Raw genomic sequence first — 21577 nt, forward strand, 5'->3', positions numbered from 1 at the left:
AATGGAAAAATACTATGGGTGGAATCTGTAAAATATGTATTCTCCTTTTTATTCGAATTGGTTGTAGTTTAAGTTTAAGAACGAGACCTGGCGTAACGATCCTTCTTCAACTGAAGAATCCTCTCCTGCTTGTCCCTCGGAACACAGTTCTTGCTCGTCAAAGCATCCATAATGTGTAGAATATTTTTGCGTTGGAGGAACAGATTGGTCACTTTCAGGGAGACGCCTATCACAGAGATGCACAAGGAAAATTTGTCTGTCATGGTTTTGAAGTCTTTGCTGACGAACGTGTCCACGCAGGTACACGAGGTGAAGAAATATAACGCTAGGACCATAAACACCGAGTAGATATTGTAGAGACGGTATCTAAGCGAGTGCGTGGACCAGCTCGTTGGTCTCCAGTATCCGCAGAAGCTGAGCAAGTTATAGGATAAAGCTAGTTTGCGCATCCTCTTCCTTTTATTGTCTACGTTTATTCGTAAATTTCTTTAGGACGAAGAAGAAGAAGAAGAAGAAGAAGAAGAAAAAGAAATTTTCTTAATAACTCGTAAAAATATTTTAGAAAAGTGTTGCACGCAGGAGAGCCGTCTTTCGACTGAGCAGTTTCTTCAGTCTCGCAACGATTTTCTCATTTCGACGGACAGGTTGCAACTATCAATACTCGTGTCAGTTGTTTTCGGTTGTAGAAAGGGTAATTTCATCGCTGGGAACTTCCGTTGAAGTAAAATTGCGTTTCAGAGTCGGGTGTCCAGCCGGAGGGTCTTTAGAAAGTTTCATAGTCGACGGGTGTGTTATTTGATTGGCTGGAAAATCATTACCTACGACTACTTTGTCGCGAAACGTGTTATTTTTCTCCACTTGAAACGGCGCTGCTGACGTGAGTCGATCGAGAGGGCGAAACGACGAGGGCTCGAATTTGTTGGGGAAATGGATAATGTTTCACTCGACTATTATTCGTCCCCCTCTCTTCTACGAAAATAAATAAACAATAAACCGCGGAATAGGAAGCCCGTTCAGTTCGCTGTTGTCGACCGTAGGAGACAGGTGTGTTGCTCGGTTAGTTGCTCGGAATTTCATCGACGAACGTTCGAGCTTCGCAAAGGATATTATCAAATTATTTCAAACGTATTACGTAAAACATATAATACATATTCTGTGATATATCTTTCCATCAAGGAGTAAATATTGTGGACATCGAGAAAATTCGAAGCGACGGTCCCTGTTTCTGTTCGAAGCGTCAGAGGAGGACGAAGGAAAACGTGAGTTAGCAATAGTATCATCTTTACTAACGAATTAGTTACTGTAATGAGTTATAAATGTTTACATAAATATGATACACGAGGATTCGATAGAACAAGTAAATGCGTATAAAACATGATGCGTGTGCAAGGAAAAGCGTGAAAAGAGAAAGAGCGATATGCAGAAAGAAACAAGTAAACGTATCGGTCATTGCTTTTGTTATTGATAATAATCTTTCTGTTATTATTGTTTCTGTGTTAAAGACCAATCTGTTTTTCATTGTCATCCTACATACATGTGTGTGTCCGACGTTTCGCGTTATTTTTCTCTCCTTTCGTTTAGGGGAAGGTTACTCTCTCTCATTCTAAATATTGCGCATTACTTTGTTGGAGCACGTTGTACGCTGAATAGGAAGTCTTCAGTAGCTGCAACAGACAGAATACTGAGACGACTAACGTTGACTTGGAAGACTGTTTTTCATTAGAAATATAACAGAATTGTATTAGAGGAACGTAATTAAATAATCTTTGATACTAACTGACGTGAAACATTGGATGTTCATGGTGATAACATGCAGACTGTTAAACTGAACTGGTTCTAACGCGCGTCTCATGATTAACAAAAGAATCTTCTTCGACTTTTCGTCCAATAACATCAAGTCGCATTCCATTACCACGTCTGACACTTGTAGACTCTGGGGAAGGAAAAATCACAACACACGTACTCTAGAATTCCATAAATTCGTACGGAAGTTGAGATCGCGTGGGAAATGAACCTTCAGTTTGACTTCGTTGCCGAACCAGCAGTAGTAAAATATCTGTAAGAGCAGACACGACGTGTAGCACGTCGTCTCGATGAATTTCGCGCCGAACGTTAACAATGACAGCCGATAAAGATTGAAGCACACCGCTCCGGTGCTTATCAAGAACTGAACGGACGTCATCATTTTGAAATTGTTGTCCACCATCAGAGCGAGTCTGCAATTTGACGCGACAAAGAAAAAAATCGTCTCTTTCAAAATCGTTCGAGAATATGCGTCAAAGAGTACTCGTATTAGAGAACTAACTTGTATATATGATCGTGGTGATAAGCGCACAGTCTTGCCGAGTAACTTTTGTTCATCGTGATATTCCTCATGCGGTGTTCGAGAATCTCGAATTGACAGTAAATGTGAATTAACAAACTGCTGAACAGGCAGTCGAAGATAACGTTCATGTTCGTGCTGAACAACGTGGCTACGATTTGGTGAACGAAATTGAGGGGAAATAAACGGGGCGAGGACAGGCACTTTGGTAACCAGACTCGAAACTTTAGGTTTCCGTGTCTGAAGTCGGTGAAAAGTGCGCTTATCCATAGTAAGGTTGTGAAACAGTCCAATGTAGCTGTGTAAGCCATGGAGTTCCACCTTAGAATACGATAGAATTTATAATTAATTCGCGTTTTATCGATATTAGTAACGAACTCACTCGATCTGATCCTCGAACCTCAATCGAATCTCAATCTCTTCGTCGTTTAGAGGCACCAGAGGCTCCTCTTCTATAATGTCCAGTAAACTTTTGATATCTCCCAGGTAAATGAACAGCATCAAAGTCTTACAGCAGCTGGAGAGCAGTGTAAGCGTCACGTATAGATTTTCGCTGAGATCGTCCTGATTGTCCACGTTGAGAAAAAGGTCCAGAATCAAAAAAATTTCCATGGCCACCATCAGTGTACTCAATACGGTCGTATAAAGGTAGTACAAAACCCTTTTCCATACGGACTTCCAAGACGATGGTCGTAACAAACCGATCAGTGTGAGAAGTTTAAATATTAACTGCAATGTATGCATCGCGAGATCCTTTCTCTAATTACACTCGGATTCTGTCGCACGTGTGTTTCATTCTCGAGAAATCGTTCACAGAAATTGCGAAGAAACGTAATTTTTACAGAAAAATGTTGATATTTCTTAACAAGATTTCGTCAAATCTAGCACGATACGTATAGACTACAATTGTGTGTGCTTTTTCTGACTTACGTTTCTTTTAAATCCCTCTTACACGATCAAATAAAAAACACATGCGTTCGTAATATGTGAAAATTGAGGAAGAGAATTTTTCTTCATAAAATTAGGCATCATTTTGAGAAAATTGGTGTTATCGAACAAATGTTACAAAACGGGGTGCATCGTTAATAAGCTATATAAGAATCGTTTCGAAGTAGCGCACGATACATCGCCATAGGACAATCTTCGAGATTTTACCTTTTCGTATTACTGCCTGTGCTATAATCTTAAGCATTCGATGCTGAAATAAAAATGACAAAGTATATCGATCCTTTTCACTGTGTCGACGTCTGTTGCGAGTTTACACGCGTTCAGACGTGTTTCACCAGTGAAGGAGTGCAAACATATTTTACGTCAGTGACATATTTCAGAAGAAAAGAAAAAGGTATACAAAGGAAAAACCGTGAGTACTTTGATACTTCAAAAACTGATGTCAGAAGAAGGTTGTTGTTAAAGTTCAACAAATTTCACGGATTTCATTTAGTTTATTAGAACGTTGCCAATGAACAGTGTGTTCCAATCCAACACCAGAATGTATTCTTCCAGAAAAATCGACAGAAAGGCTTCCGTTTCGTATTAAGGAGTTTTAGTTCGTTGCAATAGATTAAACATGGAATACGATGTTTTCATTAACTATAATAGAAACATTCAGTTTATTAGATTATTCAATTGTCAAGCGAATTATCGTTCACTAACCGCCGTGAAGGAATCGAGGTTCAGAGACACCAGATTGAGGCTGGTAAATTCGATAGGCTTCGTTGCTCGATTCATGATCGTTAACAAAATCTTCTTTGCTTTTGTGTCCCACGATACCCAATCGCTTTTGAATATCATGTTAGATAGCTCGAGGCTCTAAAACGAAGAAGTATTACGTATACACGGCAGTCGTTAAAATATATATTTCTTTCGTCTCGATGACGAACCTTCAATTTCACTTCGTTACTGTACCAACAGTAGTACAAGATCTCGGTGAGCATGCAAGCTGCATAAAGCATACATTCCACCATTAGAGAAACCGTGGTTACTTGCGACATTCGATAGAAGTTGAAGCACACCGTGAACGAGCTTACGCAAAATTGTAAGAACACGATTACACTGAATTCCCGGTTCAACCTTTTCGCATATCTGCAATGATTCAGTATCTACTTGCTGCGCTGATCTCGTTAACCTTCGACTGCTAATCGCTCTATATACGAAATAATATGTTAAATTCGTCTATCGCATACAAACTTGTATATCGTGTAATGGTGTTTAGCGCACTGCTTTGCCAAATGAATTTTGTCTTGTTCGACATTCTTCAGACGTTCCTCGAGTATGTCGAATTGACCATAGATGTGAATTAATAAGCCACCAAATAGGGAGTCGCAACCGACGTTCGTGATACCGGTCAACAGCAAAGTCGTCACTTGGTAAACATAAGTAAACACGTACGACAATTGATCAGAATAATCGTACGGTAACCAGACTCGAAGCGGTGGCTTTCTATCCTTAAAATCGGTGAAAAATGATCTCACTGCTATCCATATTATACAGGTCAAGACCAGAATCATGTAAACGACCGCGTTTCGTCTACAAACACGACACATCAAATCATATCAAACGGCGTTTCCACTTTTCACGTTTTTAGAAATGCATATACTTACTCGATTATCCTGTTGAATCTCCTTTGTATTCTCACTTCCTCTTTGGTTACCGTTAAGAATGGTTTTGTCTGCAGGTCGTTGATCAAAGATAAAATCCCTTTGCGATGTATTACCAGACTTGTCATTTTACAACCGCTAATGAGTATTGTCGGAGTCATGTAGATATTATCACTGAAATCATCTTGATTTTCCACGTTGATGATTATGTCCAAAATCTGTGCAGCCACGTGAGTGTGCAGTATTGACCATGGGATTAATGTGAACAGGTTGTACAGAAGCTTTCTGGTAGGCGACGTCCACGAGGGTGGCGGCCAACAGCCGCAAAGCGAAAGAAAAATGCACGAATATCGTAACGTACGCATAACTAATTTAAGATGAACCGCTAACGTGAACGTAAAGAGCACTACAGAAAGTTTTAGACACTACTGACGATTTTAGAGTATCGACAGGTTCCTGTACCCCCTCGATTCAACATACTTCCCCCCAGAAAATTTACCCTCCGATAAGCGCTCGGTTCATCGTTACTTATGTATGTTAATGACGTAACGATAAATGAGGCCTAGGAAAGTAGGTAGTTGCAGATACTACTCAGCAACCCTTTCAACTATAATACACCATTATTTACATCTTTAGATCGTACAATTTCGAGGAGCTTCATTGAAATATAGATTAGTTGAGACTGAAATGTCGTCTCCAGCAACATTCTATAGAGAAGAGTGAGTTAGTTGGTGAAAAAAAAATGGTCGTTTCAGAGGAACGCACATATCTTCAGTAACACAGCAGTTTTTTGTCATTTTTTGCAAAAATTCCGTACTAACGTTAACTGTTCCATTGATATCTCCGTGAAACGCGAAAAGAAAAGTTCGTAGTAAAAGTGCGTAAGATATTTACAGATTTCGCTAGATTATCAGATTTCGTATACAGATTTCGCAAATATTTAATATATCTAAATTCTTATCACCGTGGCGTTGTCTATTACGAAACAAAAATCGTAAGTATTGTGATAAATTTGAAAAATGTCACCAGAAGGTGGTTATTATTAAAGTGTGTTCCAATCCAACAACAGAATGTATTCTTGCGGAAAAAACAACGAAAAGGGTTTCAGTTCGCATTAAGCATATTTAGTTTGTTGCAACAGGTTAAACATGGAATACGATGTTTTCATTAGCTGTAAGAAAAACAGAGTTGTTCAAATTATTTAATTCTACAGCGATTTATCGTTTACTAACCGCCATGAACGAATCGAGGTTCAGAGACACTAGGTAGATACTGGTAAATTCGATAGGCTTCGTTGCTCGATTCATGATCGTTAATAAAATTTTCGTTGCTCTTGTATCCCACGATGTCCAGTCGCTTCTGAATATCACATCTGACAGCTCGAGGCTCTGCAACGAAGAAGCATTATACACAGCAGTCGTTGAAATATATTATTCTTCCGTCTCGATGACGAACCTTCAATTTCACTTCGTTACTGTACCAACAGTAGTACAAGATCTCGGTGAGCATGCAAGCTGCATAAAGCACAGTTTCCACCATTAGTGAAATCATGGTTACTTGCGACATTCGATAGAAGTTGAAGCACACCGTGAACGAGCTTACGCAAAATTGTGAGAACATGATTACACTGAATTCCCGGTTCACCCTCTTCGCATATCTGCAATGTATCGACTTACTACGCTGATTTCATTAACCCTTCGACTGTTAATCATTTTATCATTTTCCACCCTCATAAGCATATAACAGTCGAAGAGTTAGATTTGTGCATCGCATACATACTTGTATATCTGGTAATGATGCTTAGCGCACTGTTTTGCCAAATGAATTTGGCCTTGCTCGACGTTTTTCAGACGTTCTTCGAGTATCTCAAATTGGCCGTAAATGTGAATTAAGAATCCACTGAACAGAGAGTCGCAACCGACGTTCATAAGGCAAGTTGACATCGAAGTTATCATTTGGTAAACGTAGGTGAACGTGTACGACCACTGTTTCGAATAATCGTACGGTAACCAAGCTCGAAGCGTTAACTTTCTATCAGTAAAATCGGTGAAAAATGATCTCACCGATATCCACATTACACAGGCTAATACTAGAACCAAGTAAACGATCGCGTTTCGTCTAGGAAAATATCAGTTTAAATTCTCTCATCCAGCGTTTCCACTTTTTTTGCTCTTATCCTACTTTAGGACGTACAGACATGCATATACTTACTCAATTATTCTGTTAAATCTCCTCTGTATTCTCACTTCCTCTTCGGTTACCGTTATGAAAGGTTTTGTGTGCAGATCGTCGATCAGAGATAAAATCCCTTTGCGATATATCACCAGGATTGTCATTTTAAAGCCGCCAATGAGTATCGTTGGAGTAATGTAGATGTTATCACTGAAATCATCTTGATTCTCCACGTTAATGATTATATCTAAAATTTGTGCAGTCACGTGGGTATGTACAATTAACCATACGATTAACGTGAACAGGTTGTAGAGAAGCTTCTTGATAGGGGACGTCCACGAGGGTGGTAGCCAACAGCCGCTGAGCGAAAGAAAAATACACGAATATCGTAACGCACGCATAACTAATTTAATCTGTTCCGTTAACGCGAACGAGAACAGTTCTGCAGAAAGTTTTAGATACTACTGTCGATCTTAGAGTATCGATAGGTTCCTGTACCCTTTCGATTCAACATACTTCTCCCCAGAAAATTTACCCTCCGATATGTGCTCGGTTCATCATTACTTATGTATGTTAATGACGCAATGATAAATGAGAAAGTAGGTAGGTAGTTGCAGGTACTACTCAGCAACCCTTTCAATTATAATACGCCACTATTTACATCTTTAGATCGTACAATTTCGAAGGGCTTCATTGAAATATAGATTAGTGGAGACTAAAATTTTGTCCCCAACAACATTCTGTAGTGAAGGGTGAGTTAGTTGGTGAAAAAAAATGGTCGTTTCAGAGAAACGCGAGTATCTTCAACGGCACAGCAGTTTTCTATCATTTTTAGCGAAAATTCAGTGCTAACGTTAACAGTTTCATCTTTGTGAAACGCAAAAAAGAAAGACCGTAATAAAAATACTTAAGATATTTGTTGATTTCGCCATATTATCAAATTTCGTATACATATAGGTATGAATTTTTTTCACTGTGACATTGTCTATACGAAGATTGTACGAGTTCCATCGTAATGTTCCTTCACTGACACACTTCGAAAGAAGTTAAACATCGTCAGCTCTTTCCAACATACAAGAAGCATAATTATCTTTTCGTCGAGCAAAAGAATAAGGTAGACCAAGATAAAACTGTAAGCAACTTGACAGATTTAAGAAGTGCACAAATATCATGAATTTCATATAGTTTATTAAACTATTGCCAATGCACAGTGTGTTGAAATTCATCGTCAGAATTGCATTCTTTCGAAAACATGGACGGAAAGGTTTCCGGTTCGTATTAAGGATTTTTAGTACGTTGCAGTAAGTTAAACATGGAATATGATGTTTTCATTAGCTAGAATAAAAACATACAGTTCTTCAAATTATTTAATTCCACAGAGAATTGTCGTTTACTAACCGCCATGAAGGAATCGAGGTTCAAAGACACCAGGTTGAGGCTGGTAAATTCGATGGGCTTTGTTGATCGATTCATGATCGTTAATAAAATTTTTGTTGCTCTTGTGTCCCACGATGTCCAGTCGCTTTTGAATATCACAGTAGATAGCTCGAGGCTCTAAAATAAAAAGGAAGTACGTATACACAGCAGACGTTGAAATTTATTTCTCTGTCGTCTCAATGACGAACCTTCAATTTCACTTCATTACTGTACCAACAGTAGTACAAGATCTCGGTGAGCATGCAAGCTGCATAAAGCATGCATTCCACCATTAGAGAAACCATGGTTACTTGCGACATTCGATAGAAGTTGAAGCATACCGTGAACGAGCTTACGCAAAATTGTAAGAACATGATTACACTGAATTCCCGGTTCACCCTTTTCGCATATCTGCAATGATTCAGTATCTACTTGCTACGCGGATCTCGTTAACCTTTCGATTGTTTAATGTTCGATTTATTAACAGATACGTAAGTTGTCAGATTTTTCATCTTTAAAAGCACACAGCAGCCGAAGAGTTAAATACGTATATCGCATACAAACTTGTATATCTTGTAATGGTGTTTAGCGCACTGTTTTGCCAAATGAATTCCGTCTTGTTCGATATTCTTTAGACGTTCCTCGAGTATCTCGAATTGACCGTAGATGTGAATTAATAAGCCACCAAATAGAGAGTCGCAACCAACGTTTGTGAAACAGGTCAGCGTCGAAGTCGTCACTTGATAAACGTAAGTGAATGTGTATGACAGTTGTTCGGAATAGTCGTACGGTAACCAAGCTCGAAGCATTAATTTTCTATCCTTAAAATCAGTAAAAAATGTCCTCACTGATACCCACATCAAGCAGCTTAAGACCAAAATCATATAAACGATCACGTTTCGTCTGCAAACGCGACACATTAAATCCTATCAAACGGCGTTTAGAATGTACAGGCATACATGTACTTACGCGATTATTTTGTTGAATCTCCTTTGTATTCTCACTTCCTCCTTAGTTACCGTTAAGAAAGGATTCTTCTCGAGGTCGTTGATCAAGGATAATATCTCTTTGCGATGTATCACCAGACTTGTCATTTTACAACCGCTAATGAGTACTGTCGGAGTCATGTAGATATTATCACTGAACTCATCTTGATTTTCCACGTTGATGATTATGTCCAAAATTTGTGCAACCACGTGAGTGTGCAGTATTGACCATGGGATTAATGTGAACAGGTTGTACAGAAGCTTTTTGGTAGGCGACGTCCACGAGGGTGGCAGCCAGCAGCCGCAAAGCGATAGAAAAATGCACGAATATCGTAACGCACGCATAATTAATTTAATATGAGCCGTTGACACGAGTGCAAACAGCCCCGTAGAAAGTTTTAGACACCACTGTCGATCTTAGAATATCGACAGGTTTCTGTACCCTCTCGATTCAGCATATTCTTCCTCAGAAAATTTACCCTCCGACATTGCTCTTTTTGTCATTACTTATGTATGTTAATGACGCAACGATAAATGAAGCTTAAGGAAGTTGGTAGTTGCAGATACTACTCAGCAACTCTTTCCACTGTAATACACGACTATTTACATTTTTAGATTGTATACTATTGTATACACTCGTCATGGCAATTTCAAAGAGCTTCCTTGAAATGTAGATTAGTTGAGACTGAAATGTTGTCTCAAACAATAGTCTATAAATAAGGATGAGTTAATTGGTGAAAAGATATGTTTATTTCAAAAAAACGCGAGTATCTTCAGCGACACAGCAGTTCTTTATTATTTTTCGCGTATATACCGTGCTAACGTCAACTCTTCCATCGACATCTGCGTGAAACGCGAAAGAAAAAGTCCGTAGATTTCGTACACAGATAGATATGCATTCTCTTCACTGTGACGTTGTCTATTACGAAGGAAAAACCGTGGGCATTATGGTAAATTTAAAAAATATTGGCAGAAGGAGGTTATTATTCGGGTGCACATTATTCATGGATTTCGTTTGCTCTATTAGAAGGTTACTAATGCACAGTGTATTTCAATCCATCTTCGGAATGCATTTCTTCGGAAAAATCGACGGAAATGCTTTCGGTTCGTATTAGGGATTATCAGTTTGTTGCAACAGGTTAAATATGGAATACGACGTTTTCATTAGCTATAATAAAGACATTAATTTTTTCAGATTCTTTAATTCTCAAGTGAATTATCGATTACTAACCGCCGTGAAGGAATCGAGGTTCAGGGACACCATGCTGAGGCTGGTAAATTCGATGGGCTTTGCTGATCGATTCATGATCGTTAATAAAATTTTCGTTGCTCTTGTGTCCCACGATGTCCAGTCGCTTCTGAATATCACGTCAGATAGCTCGAGGCTCTAAAATAAAAAGGAAGTACGTATATTTATTTCTTTTTAGTAGTAAAATTTATTTCTCTGCCGTCTCAAGGACGAACCTTCAATTTCACTTCATTACTGTACCAACAGTAGTACAAGATCTCGGTAAGCATGCAAGTTGCATAAAGCATACATTCTACCATTAGAGAAACCATGGTTACTTGCGACATTCGATAGAAGTTGAAGCACACCGTGAACGAGCTTACGCAAAATTGTGAGAACATGATTACACTGAATTCCTGGTTCACCCTTTTCGCATATCTGCAATGATTCAATATCTACTTGCTGCGCGGATCTCGTTAACCCTTCAACTGCTAATCTTTTTACATTCGTGGTAATAAATTCATTTTCCGTCGTTAAACGCATGCAACAGTCGAAGTGTTAAAGTGCGCTGCATACAAACTTGTATATCCTGTAATGGTGTTTAGCGCACTGTTTCGCCAAATGAACTCCGTCTTGTTCGACATTCTTCAGACGTTCCTCGAGTATCTCGAATTGACCGTAAATATGAATTAACAGCCCACTGAACAGAGTGTCGCAACCAACGTTCATGAAACAGGCCGATATTGAAGTCATTACTTGGTAAATGTAAGTGTATATGTATGGCCTCTGTTCAGAATAGTCATATGGTAACCAGACTCGAAACGTTAACTTTCTAGCCTCAAAATCTGTGAAAAATGATCTTATCCAGGTCCATATTATACAGCTCAGGACCATAGTCGTGTAAACGATCGAGTTTCGTCTGCAGACACATCGAATTGAATCTTATCTTCGTTTAGAATATACAGTCATACATGTACTTACTCGATTGTTCTATTGAATCTCTTCTGTATTCTCACTTCCTCTTCGGTTGCCGTCAAGAAAGGTTTCTTCTCGAGATCGTCGATCAAAGATAAAATCCCTTTGTGATGTAACACCAGACTTGTCATTTTACAACCGCTGACGAGTATCGTCGGAGTGATGTATACATTATCACTGAAATCATCTTGATTCTCCACGTTGATGATTATATCTAATATCTGTGTAGCCAGGAGGCTGTGTATTAAAAGCCACAGGAATAACGTGAAGAGGCTGTACAGAAGCTTTTTGATTGGCTACGTCCACGAGCGTGGTAACCAGCAGCCGCAGAGCGAAAGAAAAATACACGAAAACCGTAATGTACGCATGACTAATTTAATATGAGCCGTCCACGAGAACGAGAACAGCTCTGTAGAAAGTTTTAGATACTACTGTCGAAATTAGAGTATCGACAGGTTCCTGTACCCTCTCGATTCAATATACTTTCCCCCGTAAAATGTACCCCCCGATAAGTGCTCGATTTATCATTAATTATGTATGTTAATGACGTAACGATGAATGAGGCTTAAGGAAGTAGGGTTGCTGATACTTAGCAACCCTTTCCGCTATAATACATTACTACTTACATTTTTCGATTGTATACACTTGTCATGACAATTTCGTTTAGAGTTCTTGAAATATGGATTAGCTGAGACTGAAATGTCGTCTCAAACGACATTCTATGGATAGACGTGAATTAGTCGGTTAAAAAATATATTCGCTTCAGAAAGACTCGAGTATTTTGAGCGACACGGCAGTTGTTTATTAATTTTGTTCGAAATTCCGTTCCAACGTCAGCTGTTCCATCTTCGTGAAACGCGAACGGGAGAGTTCGTAAGGAAAGTGTGTAAGATATTTACAGATTTTGAACAATTTATTAGAATTCACTCTACACCTCTGATCGCATCTGCCGAGTGTTTTGTTCAGTTCGTTTCTCTTCTCTTCTCTTGAATGTTTGTGTTTTCTTCACGACCTCCGGCTTTGCTGCAACATGTTGAAAGCGGAATACGAAGTTTTCAATAACTGTAACAGTAAGTGGATTTTTCGCAACATTTAGTCCAAAAATACGAAGAGTAGGGACGATCAGAGTTACAGAATTACTGACTGTCATGAAAGAATCAAGATTCACGGAGATAATATGGCCTGTGCTAAATTCTATGGGCTTTCTGGATCTTCTCATTACAATGAGAAAAGCCTTTTTGGTATTGTTGTTCAACGACGTCCAATCGCTTCTAAATATCATGTCAGGAAGTTCTAAACTCTGTAGAGAAAGTTTTTGCATAAGGTTACATTGTTTCTCTTGTACCAAACTCATGAATGCGCATTTCGATGGATCGTAGAGGTTCTCAGCTCAAAATTGCTATCAATCATGCTCATTCATAACTTGAGTACAGGAGTGCGACACAGCGCTACCAAATAATTGTTAAATTGTTGAAATTAGTTTGATGGTGACAATGGACCTTAAGCTTCACTTCGTTGCCGTACCAACAATAATAGAATATCTGCGTCAACGTGCAGATCGAGTAGAGGGTCGTCTCCACGAATCTTGAATCCATTTTGATCTGCGTCAGTCGATAGAGATTGAAACAGAGCACCGACATGCTTATGCAGAATTGGCAAAATACGATTATCTTGAATTCGTTGTTCACCATCCGAGCGAATCTGCAAATACGTGGAATAAAAACTGTTCAATCTTATTTCAGGTGTTTTAAGTCGCTGGGAAGCGAAGATCGGTAAATCGCGAAACAAACTTGTATATTCGATCGTGATGGCGGGCGCACAGTTTCACCGTGTATTCACCGTCCCTGGCGACGTTCCTCACACGATGTTCGAGTATCTCGAACTGGCAATAAATGTGAATCAACAGGCCGCTGTACAAAGAATCACCAGCGACACTGGCTAAACAGCATATCGTCGCGGCTACAGCCTGATGAGCGAACGTAAGCAGAAATACAGACGCGGACGAGTAATCGTACGGTAGCCATGCGCGAAACGTTAGCTTTCTGTTCTTGAAATCGGTGAGGAGCGATCTCACGTATATCCAGAACGCGCAGATCAAAAGCAGGCTCGTGTAGCCGATCGTGTTCCAGCTAGAAAAAAGATAGAGATCGAGAAGCAATGGTTACCTGTACTTACTCCCGCAGCTTGGGACTTACTCGGAAATCTTTCCAAATCTCAGTCGCATTTCGTGCTCCTCCGCGTCCACAGGCAAGAATGGTTCCTTCTGAAGCCAGTCGATCAAAAGGAGGACGCTTCGTCGACGTATCAGTATGGTAGAAATTTTCCAAGTCGTGACAAGTACCACTAGCGTTATGCAGAAATTGTCGCTGAACTCGTCTTGGCTCTCGACGTTGAACACCACGTCCAATATTTGGGACAGTAGCAAACTGTTGAGCAATAGCAAGGTGAACACCGCGTAAATGTGGTACAAGGATTTCTTAAACGGTGTTGTCCACGATGGGGGTGGAAAGCAGCCGCAAATCGTGAGTAAAAAGTACGTCCACTGTAATATACGCATCGTTTCTCTGTTCTTCTTCTGTTCAGACTGTTATTCAAACGTCGAGGAGATTTTCGATCAAGCTTATTAATTTATTGTCGCAAACATCAGAAGATGAATGTAAAGAGATCTTGTCTTATCTTTGAACCACGACTGTTACTCGATGCTGGTTCAGTAGCCACTGACCAAGTACCACCCCTTGTGCCCCTCGGATCGACTTATTTTCTATCGGAAAATACCCTTCCCGGTTAAACAGACCGTGTCATTAAAGTAATTGCCGACAATACCACGCGACATATGGAATGCTGTTTTTAACCATAATGTTGCAACCCTCTACCTTCAGGTTTTTCCCCTTTATTGTATACCAGTGCAACACCAATATTTCCCTTTTTCGAGTGAGACAAGAGGAGAATATTGTCGATACTCGCATTTGTTGAGACATTATTCAGCGAGAAGCTAATGTAAGCTAATAATATAGTTTCTTTCTTTAACAAATAACAACAGACAGTAACCATATTTCCAATGTTCTTGGAAAAAAAAATGTGAATGTTAAATATATTATACGGTCGCGGGTTTCTATGGTAAAAAATAACGAAGAACGTAAGGTAGAATTTGATCGAAGGCAAGTTAAAATCAAATGCAATTTATTAGAACGAGTCTACGTAATTCACAGCATCTGTCAAGTGCAGTTATTCGGAAGAATCGGAGAAAGATGTTGTTTACTACGCGAGTGAGATCTTCATCTACGACGGCCTGCTCTGTTGTAAAACATTCAGCACAGAGTAAGAGGTTTTTAGTACCTGTAACGTAACACTTTTCTAACACTTTTCTTCGGAGTGTTGAAGGAAAGTGTTAAAGTTAACGCGATACTGACTGCCATGAAGGATTCGAGGTCCACGGAGATGATGTGGCCGGTGCTAAATTCTAAAGGCCTTATCGCACGCGCCATCATGATCAGGAACGCCTTCCTAACGCTGTTGTTCAATGATGTCCAGTCGCTCTCGAATATGACACCAGGAAGTTGCACGCTCTACGGAGAGATAATCATTTCATTTTATATTAAAACGAGTATCCATACGTCGTCTTATGTATGTTCTTATCATGACGGTGGACCTTGAGTTTCACTTCGTTGCCGTACCAACTATAATAAAATATCTGCGTCAGCGTGGTAACAATGTAAAGGGCCATCTCCACGAACCGCGCATCCATTCTGAATTGCGACATTTGATAGAGATTGAAACAGTGCACCAACATGGTCGTGCAGAATTGAATGAAAACGATTACCTTGAACTCGCCGTTCACCATTCGGGCAAATCTGCAAACGACGCGTTTTGGTCGGTCCGAGTTTTTATATTATCAAAGCAGCGGTAAAATAGCGAGGACGAACTTGTATATTTTTTCGTGATGACGAGCGCACAGTTTCACCATGTAATCTCGATCTTGCGTAATATTTTTCAGGCGATGCTCCAGGATTTCGAATTGGCAATAAATGTGGATCAACAGGCCGCTGTAGAGAGAATCGCTAGCGACGCACGAAAGGCTGCACACTGTCGCGGCTGTCAGCTGATGAAAATAGGTAAGCAAGAATACCCATGCAGACGAGTAATCGTACGGTACCCACAGTATAGTCGAAAATTCACGACTTTTGAAATCTGTCACGATCGATCGTGTGTATATCCAAAAGCAGCAGCTCATAATTAGGAACACGTAGCCAATGGTGTGCCAGCTAAAACAACAGAGAGTATACATTTCATTTTTAGACGAAAAATTTGTTTAATATTCCACGATTCATCCCTAAAGGGGTTAAGAACGAACTTACTCGGTAATCTTTTCGAATTTCGCATGAATCTCATCCTCTTCCGCGTTTTCCGGCAAGAATGGCTCCTTCTGGAGGCAGTCGACCAAACGCGCGATATTCGCACGACGTACCAATATGGTACTAATCTTCCACGTTGTGCAGAACACCACTAGGGTTACACGGATGTTTTCGCTGAACTCGTCCTGGTTCTCCACGTTGAATACCACGTCAAACATTTGGGTGCATAGGAAAGTATTCAGAAACGCGAAAGCGAATACGGTGTAAACGTGGTACAGAGATCGTTTTAACGGCGTTGTCCACGTTGCGGGTGGAGAGCAACCGCACATGGTTAGCAAAATGTAGGTCCATCGTAGTATGCGCATCGTCGATGAACAATTCCTCGATCTTTACACTAGCTTTGCACCACGCGAGTTTTACTCGATACCAGCTCAAAAGTCACTGCCGGCTATAATGAATCGACCCATTTCACCCCCTCGAATCAGCTTCGTTTTTTTCCCCAGCAGTTACTCTTTCGTTCCACGCACCTTGCCATTATCGTAATTAATGTCGATAATAGCAGACGAGCTATTAGGTCGCAATCGATGCATTCAAGAATAATGATACCATCCTTCTTCTTACTATTACCCCCTGTATTCTACTATGTTGCAATCATCGCAATGTCCATAGTTTTTTCTTAACGTTTCTCGGAGAAAACGAATAAATACGCGTTGCGTGTCGTTGTTCTTCTTTTAACATGTCGAACGGAATAAATGTAAATGGTACATTTTCTACAATCGAGCAGGTATTTAGGAATAATTGTTTTACATTTTAAATGTGGAGTATTTTTTAGGTGTATTTATTGTCGGAATTATTAGTTCGCATGTTATTTTCTGTTCGCATGCTCTATTTATTCTTTCTATCTACACATACTACATTTTACCTATCTACACTTTCTCATTGCATCGTACGTTTATTCTCGACAACGAAGCAGGTTGTACGCCGAATAAGAAGTCTTCAATAACTACGATCAACAGAATATAAAAGCGATATCAGTAAGTGATTAGTAAGAATTGATCAGCTTCCTTGGAAAAAGAACTCGCGTATTATAAGTAAAAAGTTTAAGTGAAGCGAAAGGTAAGAAGAGTGCGGTGCTTTGGGACGCGAAATTCTTTTTCCATGAAAGCGGTACGAGAATTTGGCTCAAACGGTGCAGTTCGTTGAACATTCCCCAATTATTTTAGTCCATTTTCTACTAACGATCTTGAACGACTCGAGATTCATAGTCACTAGGTATGCGGAGGTTATTTCGATGGGAGACATCGCGCGCGTCATGATCAGCAACAGGTCACGTTTGATGGGTGCGCCCAGAGGTGTCCAGTTAAGTTCGAAAATCATGTTCGAAATGTCGAGGCTCTACACGGAAACAGAACACGTTCGAGAAAGATTTGATGAAATACGCTGTGAACAGGATCAAGTACCTTCAATTTAATTTCGTTCCCGTACCAACAGAACACGTATATCTGCGTGAGGAGGGTGCTACTGTAGCATAGCGCTTCGAGGGCGCGCACAGGTGTGATCTCTCTTAACGTCAGCACGTAAAATCTGATGCATATCGTCAGTATGCTTTGCGCGAACTGAACGAGGATCACCGTCTTAAATTCTTCGTTCAACCTCGCGGCGAACCTGAAATCGTTCGTTTCCCGTGCAAATCGGGAAACACACTCGCATTAACGATCGAACGGTAGAAATTCGAAAATGCAGAAACGTGATAGAGATCATACTGGTAGATGAGATTGTGGTAACATATGCACTGTTTGGCGGCGTTCTTCTCGTTTCGTTTGATCTTCTTCAGACGACACTTGAAGATCTCGATCTGGCTGTAAATGTACATTAACAGTCCCCATATTAAGCTGTCGACAGAAACGTTTACCATCCCGGCAATGACCATGCTCATCACTTGCTGAACGTAAATAAAGATGTGTGCAGTTAACGAGGTATAGTTGTAGGGTAGCCAGACTCGATATGGTAGCGTGTTTCTTCCGGCTTTCAGCGCTCCACCGATCGCCACTGTCGTCACCGTCGATTCGATTAGAACCGCGTATAATATCGCGTTCGATCTGCACTCGTTTGTAAAGGAATTCGTAAACGAAATCGTTTCCTATATTTTCGTCTCATTAAATTCGATATTGTTAATTAAATACGCGATTATATCTGTTTTCTAACTCGAAGAAAAAGATATGAATATTTCTTACACATACAATTGTAATAGCTCCAAAAATTTATAGTAAAATACGTAGTTACCTGGCCTGTTTGTCGCATTTGTTTCGTATCTGAGCCTCCTCTTCCGTTTCCGGCCGGAACGGCTCGTTTTCCAGCATATTGGTCATACCTACGATATTTTTATACCCGATCAGCACGCTACATATCTTTTGACAAGCGACAATCATCGCCAGAGTCAAGTAAACGTTATCGCAGAATTCATCCTCGGTCTTCACGTTCAATAGTAAATCCATGAACTGGCAAAACGTGCACGCGTATAACAGCAACAGCACGTAATAACAGTAGACTTTGTACGCGTATCGTCTCAACAGCGACGAGGAGCGTGGCCGCCAACAGCCGCACGATGTTAAGAGATAATGCGTGGTGCGCAGCAGATGCATCGTTCAATTTTCGACAACTATTTTTCTCCAAAAATCTATCGCTAGAAAACGTTGCCTCGCTCCCTCTCGATGTTCTCAAACTTCGTCTTCGACCGTACCAAACCGATTGGCAGCTTGCGCGAGCTCTCTGTCTCGAGGCTGACTTCGAAAACGGTGTTCTTTCTACGAAGTTGTCGACCCCTTTCGAGCCTCGACATTATTACTACCGGATGATAAGTGAGCTGCGAACAGAAGAAGGAGAAACGGCTCGGTTGAAATATGATTAGTGTATAACATATTCATGGGTATAGTACATCAATACTCCTCGTGTTTTCTGAAATAAGTAAGCAGCTGCCCCTCACGGGGATTGTCGTCACTGAGTAGACTCGGTAATTTCGATTAAATGCATAGAGAGCTTCTTGGAAGGAACGTTAGATCCCTTGCTTTTCCGTTACCCTCTTTCTCGAGGCGTGTCGTTTTCTATCTTCAATTGCATCGATCTTGTAGTACGAGTTTTGCTGAATATTTAATGAGCGATGGGTACAGAAGTTGGACTTGGACGCTTTATTCGTTTCGTAGACCTGTTGACGAACATCGACGAGGAATCTTCGTTCGCAAAGAGGCCAGCAGTGGTGATTTCGGAATTTTATCAGCTCAAGGTACTTTGGACTGTGGAATACTATTGATAATTGTACGTTTAGAATCGCGCTGTTGCTTGTTATCGAGAGTTCCATTTCATTCATTTATTACTTAGCATATATTTAGTAAGTAATTAATGAAAATAAATGTAATTTCTCAGAGAAAGTATCGGTGAAATATTAAGATTAGGATAAGCAGTCGAAAGGAGTTGGGGAAAAAGCTATGTTTCTGTCGTGAACTTAACACTCCTGCATATTATTTATTACATTGCTTAGTTTACACTTCTTCCTAACATCATAAGCTTATTATATTCATCAACAAGACGTATTCTTCTAGTTACGAATTATTCCCTGATTTTACGACGTGAATCGACTATGTAGTGCTTGGTTTACTATCCTTGGCTATTTTGGAGCAAGCTGTACGCCGAATAAGAGGCTTTCAGCAACTACGAATCAATAAATAATTATATGAGTAATATTGTGCTTTTAGACGTGAGATTTGCTGTGAAAAAAATGTTGCTCTCTTAAGTAGAATAGACGAAAAGTAGCGTATCATTTTATACTGACGACTCCAAATGACTCGAGATTCACGGTGACCACGTGGACGCTGGTTATTTCGATGGGAGACATCGCGCGCATCATGATCATCAACAGGTCGCGTTTAGTGGTTCTGTCGAAGAGCGTCCAGTCGAGTTGGAAGATGATACTCGAAATATCGAGGCTCTAAACGGGAACGAGAAACGTCAGAAAAAAAACTGCAGAAGTCGTCTTAACTTCAACCGAAATTACCTTCAGTTTAACCTCGTTCCCGTACCAACAGAAAATGTAGATCTGTACCAGGATCGTGGAGCTGAGGAACACCGTCTCGAAAATCTTCACTGCCGTTATTTCCATGATCGTTAATATGTACAGTCGCATGCATATCGTCACGATGCTCGTCGCGAACTGAATGAATATCACCGTTTTGAACTCTTCGTTCAACATCGTGGCGAACCTGCAATCGTATCGTCGACAAGCCGATCGGAGAACGGTTTTTTTTCGAACGGTGCGGCAAATGGTAACGACGTACCTGTAGATGAGATTATGGTAGCGGACGCATTGTTTAGTGACGTTCTTCTCGTTGATCCTTTTCAGACGGCACTCGAGGATCTCGATCTGACTGTAGGTGTACATTAGCAGGGCCCAAATGAAATTGTCGACCGCGACGTGTATCATCGCGGCGATGGCCATACTTATGACTTGTTGCACGTAAAGGAAGGTATACACCGGGGGTGAAGTGTAATTGTAAGGTAGCCACACTCTGTACGGCAGCGTGTACTTTTCCGCTTTGAACACCCCGCTGAGCGACAGGCCTGTCACCGCCAATTCGGCTAGAATTGCGAAAGAAATCGCGTTCGATCTGCACTCGTTTACAAAAGTGCAACGACATCGTTTCGTAAATATTAATGGTATTCAGACCAATTGGATATTGTTAAACAGATATACGCGTGGAAAGAAATTGAATAGGACGCGTAGCAAACTTTGTTATAGTACGTGAAATGTATCTACCTGGCCTGCTGGTCGCACTTTTCTCGTATCTCAGTTTCTTCCTTCGTCTCCGGGCGAAAGGGCTCGCTCTCCAGTATTTTGGTCAACTCGACGATATTCTTGCGGTTGATCAACATGCTGTGTATCTTATGGCATGCGGCGGTCATCCCCATGGTTATGTAAAAGTTGGTACAGAACTCGTCCTCCGTTTCCACGTTGAAAACTAGATCCATGTAGACGCAGAACGTGGCCATATTTATCACCAGCAACACGTAGAAGCAGTAAACGGTGTACGCGAACTCTTTCAATGGCGACGACAAAGTTGGCTGCCAACAACCGCACGAGGTTAAAAGGTAGCATATCGTGCGCAACAGATTCATCGTTCGATCTACAATTCAATATCGTTTTCCAAACTCTCTCTCTCTTTCTCTCTCTTTACTTCTACAGAAAATCGTTCGAATACTATTCTTCTTCACTCGCGACGTTACAGTCGTTCTGTTTAATCTAACGTCGTTTCAATAGAAATGGAGAAGGATTTCCAGGAACGATGTTCACTCTGCAAGGGCCAAGTATTCTTTCAACCCCTTTACACCGTTCCAACGGGACGATAATCAACTATTAACAAGAGAATAAAAAGTACAGCGGCGAGGTACGATTGCAATTGACATATTATGTATTCATACGTGCACGAGGGTGTATTAGAGTGGAGCGTCGATATTATTTACGCTCCCTACCATAATCA

The 21577-nt window shown here is 40.5% G+C and overlaps 4 protein-coding genes across 4 annotated transcripts; all 4 read right to left on the minus strand.

Annotated features, from left to right (window-relative positions):
* Positions 1 to 6015: 6015 nt before the first annotated feature.
* Positions 6016 to 7650, minus strand: LOC143426386 (odorant receptor 94b-like). The gene is made up of 6 exons (XM_076899861.1): positions 7628 to 7650; positions 7132 to 7452; positions 6700 to 7038; positions 6376 to 6577; positions 6153 to 6308; positions 6016 to 6091 (listed from the first exon to the last, which is right to left on the minus strand). Exons 1-6 carry the CDS (start codon positions 7648 to 7650, stop codon positions 6035 to 6037), a joined length of 1098 nt encoding a protein of 365 aa, XP_076755976.1. The 3' UTR covers positions 6016 to 6034.
* Positions 7651 to 8370: 720 nt separating this feature from the next.
* LOC143426467 (odorant receptor 94b-like) lies at positions 8371 to 9839 on the minus strand. Its single transcript, XM_076899985.1, has 5 exons — positions 9478 to 9839; positions 9073 to 9411; positions 8718 to 8859; positions 8491 to 8646; positions 8371 to 8427 (listed from the first exon to the last, which is right to left on the minus strand). Exons 1-5 carry the CDS (start codon positions 9837 to 9839, stop codon positions 8371 to 8373), a joined length of 1056 nt encoding a protein of 351 aa, XP_076756100.1.
* Positions 9840 to 10605: 766 nt separating this feature from the next.
* Positions 10606 to 11828, minus strand: LOC143426532 (odorant receptor 94b-like). Its single transcript, XM_076900114.1, has 5 exons — positions 11704 to 11828; positions 11303 to 11641; positions 10959 to 11160; positions 10726 to 10881; positions 10606 to 10662 (listed from the first exon to the last, which is right to left on the minus strand). Exons 1-5 carry the CDS (start codon positions 11826 to 11828, stop codon positions 10606 to 10608), a joined length of 879 nt encoding a protein of 292 aa, XP_076756229.1.
* Positions 11829 to 12702: 874 nt separating this feature from the next.
* Positions 12703 to 21129, minus strand: LOC143426609 (uncharacterized). The gene is made up of 17 exons (XM_076900221.1): positions 20857 to 21129; positions 20378 to 20707; positions 20098 to 20302; positions 19876 to 20031; positions 19702 to 19754; positions 19126 to 19339; positions 18333 to 18547; positions 17813 to 18148; positions 17510 to 17714; positions 16053 to 16234; positions 15824 to 15959; positions 15108 to 15263; positions 13893 to 14281; positions 13488 to 13826; positions 13197 to 13398; positions 12842 to 12997; positions 12703 to 12759 (listed from the first exon to the last, which is right to left on the minus strand). Exons 1-17 carry the CDS (start codon positions 21087 to 21089, stop codon positions 12703 to 12705), a joined length of 3564 nt encoding a protein of 1187 aa, XP_076756336.1. The 5' UTR covers positions 21090 to 21129.
* Positions 21130 to 21577: the final 448 nt, after the last annotated feature.

The sequence above is a fragment of the Xylocopa sonorina genome, chromosome 1 (genome assembly GCF_050948175.1).
Source record: "Xylocopa sonorina isolate GNS202 chromosome 1, iyXylSono1_principal, whole genome shotgun sequence".
NCBI classification, from domain to species: Eukaryota; Metazoa; Arthropoda; class Insecta; order Hymenoptera; family Apidae; genus Xylocopa; species Xylocopa sonorina.